Source organism: Meleagris gallopavo, chromosome 2 (assembly GCF_000146605.3).
Source record: "Meleagris gallopavo isolate NT-WF06-2002-E0010 breed Aviagen turkey brand Nicholas breeding stock chromosome 2, Turkey_5.1, whole genome shotgun sequence".
Lineage (NCBI taxonomy): Eukaryota > Metazoa > Chordata > Aves > Galliformes > Phasianidae > Meleagris > Meleagris gallopavo.
In genome coordinates this window covers 80,886,175-80,888,271 of record NC_015012.2, presented here as the reverse complement: position 1 = coordinate 80,888,271, position 2,097 = coordinate 80,886,175, and the positions used below count along the sequence as shown (strand labels likewise).

Genomic DNA, 2,097 nt, shown 5'->3' with positions numbered 1-2,097 from the left:
TCTTTCTTTTTTAATTAATTGACATTTTTAAATTGGTATTTTACTATCCTTCTTACATACAAGAAATGTAATGGTCCATAAGAAGGGAAAAGTTTGAGTCTTCTCAGTGTGGTTTGATCAAACAGCAGAGAAATGGTGTTGGAAGTTGTAATGTATTCTTCAGAACTGAACAGATAGTCTGTTCTAGGATGTTTTATAAATAAATCTCCATTATCTTATATGTGTTAAATGTCTAAAAATTTAATAGAAGGCATGTGCTTCCTTCCAATCTGGAGAATAAGAGCTTGCTGCCAGAGCTTTGTCCTGTTGCAGTTTCCTGCCTGTATAATAATATAAATATATGTATAATATATTTATATTTATAATATATTTATACATAAATATATGTATAAATAATCCCTGTAACCATTATTTTTCTGTTCTTTTTCATTCTAAGTGTTGTATCATTTTACAACAGTTCTATCATTCCTGTGTTTACACAAAATAATTTAAACTTGTTTTTCATTGCAACTTCTGTTATCCTTCTTACCCTCTTACTTTAGCTTTACTTTTCTTTTTCCATTTTCATCTTTAGTTTTCAACCTTACTTTCCTTTCATCTCTATCTTTATTTCTGAAAAAAATCCTACCTCATATATTCTTTATGCATTTTGTGTTTGTTCTTCTACCTCAAAAGCTCCTTCTGTCTTTGTCTCATTTATTAAAAAAAAAAATCCCAGACTTCATTCTGCTCAAGAATCTTTTATTTTTTGCCAGTGATTCATTCTTGCATTTAAGACTGTGTTCTGTAGTGTGTAGACCTGAAATGTCCAGTCTTGCTTTATTGTTTGTGCTCTGATTACCTCTGTGTCTGAAACTTAAGCAAAAATCCTGTGCAGCACCATTGATGAACTCAGCTTAATTGTGATTGTCAGGTATTTGTTTATTTGTTTATTTATGATTTATCACTGTAAATCAGAGAGATGGTTTTTGATCATTTTCAAGTAGTACACAATAGGATACTGTTGGTGCCATTGAGTTCTCTATTAGTAGGTTTTATATAGGTGCTTCCTTACATCTCTGGTAAGTAGTTGTGGACGTAGCTAAATGTACATGCAATAAATGTTGAATTTATTTACGGAACAGTATTATGTAGTACAAAGAAGAAGTAAAGGGAAATGCCGTGTCAGTTTTCTGTGGCAGTGGCTGGACCAGCAGTTGGGCAGAGCTCTCCACCCGGTTCCAGGCTTTGCCCGGCCTGGTGGACCTCACCACAGCCAGCATACAGCCACTTCCAATCGAGGGAGCTAGGGCTGGGCTGAGGAGGGTTGCTATACTGGCATATATTGACAGCATATTTTGGAGAAGCTTGCAGAGCATGTGCCTGTAGGATGCCTGGCTCTGGCCAGTGTAGGTAGTGCTTGGAGAAGCATGTTTGAGCACCGGCATGAGCACACACCTCATCAGTTTAGAGTAAATGGGAGGCCATAGCTGACCATGACAGAGTGAGCATGTGTTCCTGGGTCTGAGGGATAGCTGCACTGACTCTTCTTGTTGTCTTTAACTAGGTTATGTGGGTATGCAATTTATGCCGAAAGCAGCAAGAAATCTTAACAAAATCCGGAGCGTGGTTTTTTGGAAGTGGACCACAGCCATCGCCCAGCCAGGATGGAACACTGAGTGATACGGCAACTGGTGCAAGCTCTGATGCACCCAGAGAAAAGAAAGCCAGGCTTCAAGAGAGGTCAAGATCACAGACTCCTTTAAGCACAGCAGCTGCCTCATCACAGGAGATCTCTCCTTCCACTGTTCAGTCCGATCGGAGGAAAGGAGCTGAGGTATCGCAGCCAGCTATGGGCCTGGAGCAAAAGCAAGTTTCATCAAGGTCTAGAAGTGAACCTCCAAGAGAGAGGTAAGGCTTTCTGCCTTCGCAGAACCTCGCAGTTATAGATACTAGAGCCACAACGCTATGCAGGACTTTTGTCTGGTCTGCGTATGAGTCTAGAGCCATGCAAGGATGAATTGATTCACTTACCAGGAAAGGATTAAGTGTACATAAGCAAATACATCATCTGAAGTGGTTTTGGTTTTTTTTTTTGTTTTTGTTTTTGTTTTTGTT

General features: G+C 38.9%; 1 protein-coding gene across 23 annotated transcripts in view; it reads left to right on the top strand.

Moving 5' to 3' along the window:
- Positions 1–2,097, top strand: part of RIMS1 (regulating synaptic membrane exocytosis 1) — a 188,617-nt gene that overhangs the window by 23,992 nt on the left and 162,528 nt on the right. For all 23 annotated transcript variants that reach the window (XM_010707745.3, XM_010707738.3, XM_031552575.1 and 20 more), the window contains exon 2: positions 1,547–1,890. In XM_010707745.3, the coding sequence (XP_010706047.1) occupies positions 1,550–1,890 (341 nt within the window). In that variant the 5' untranslated portion in view covers positions 1,547–1,549. The remainder of the gene's footprint in view (positions 1–1,546; positions 1,891–2,097) is intronic.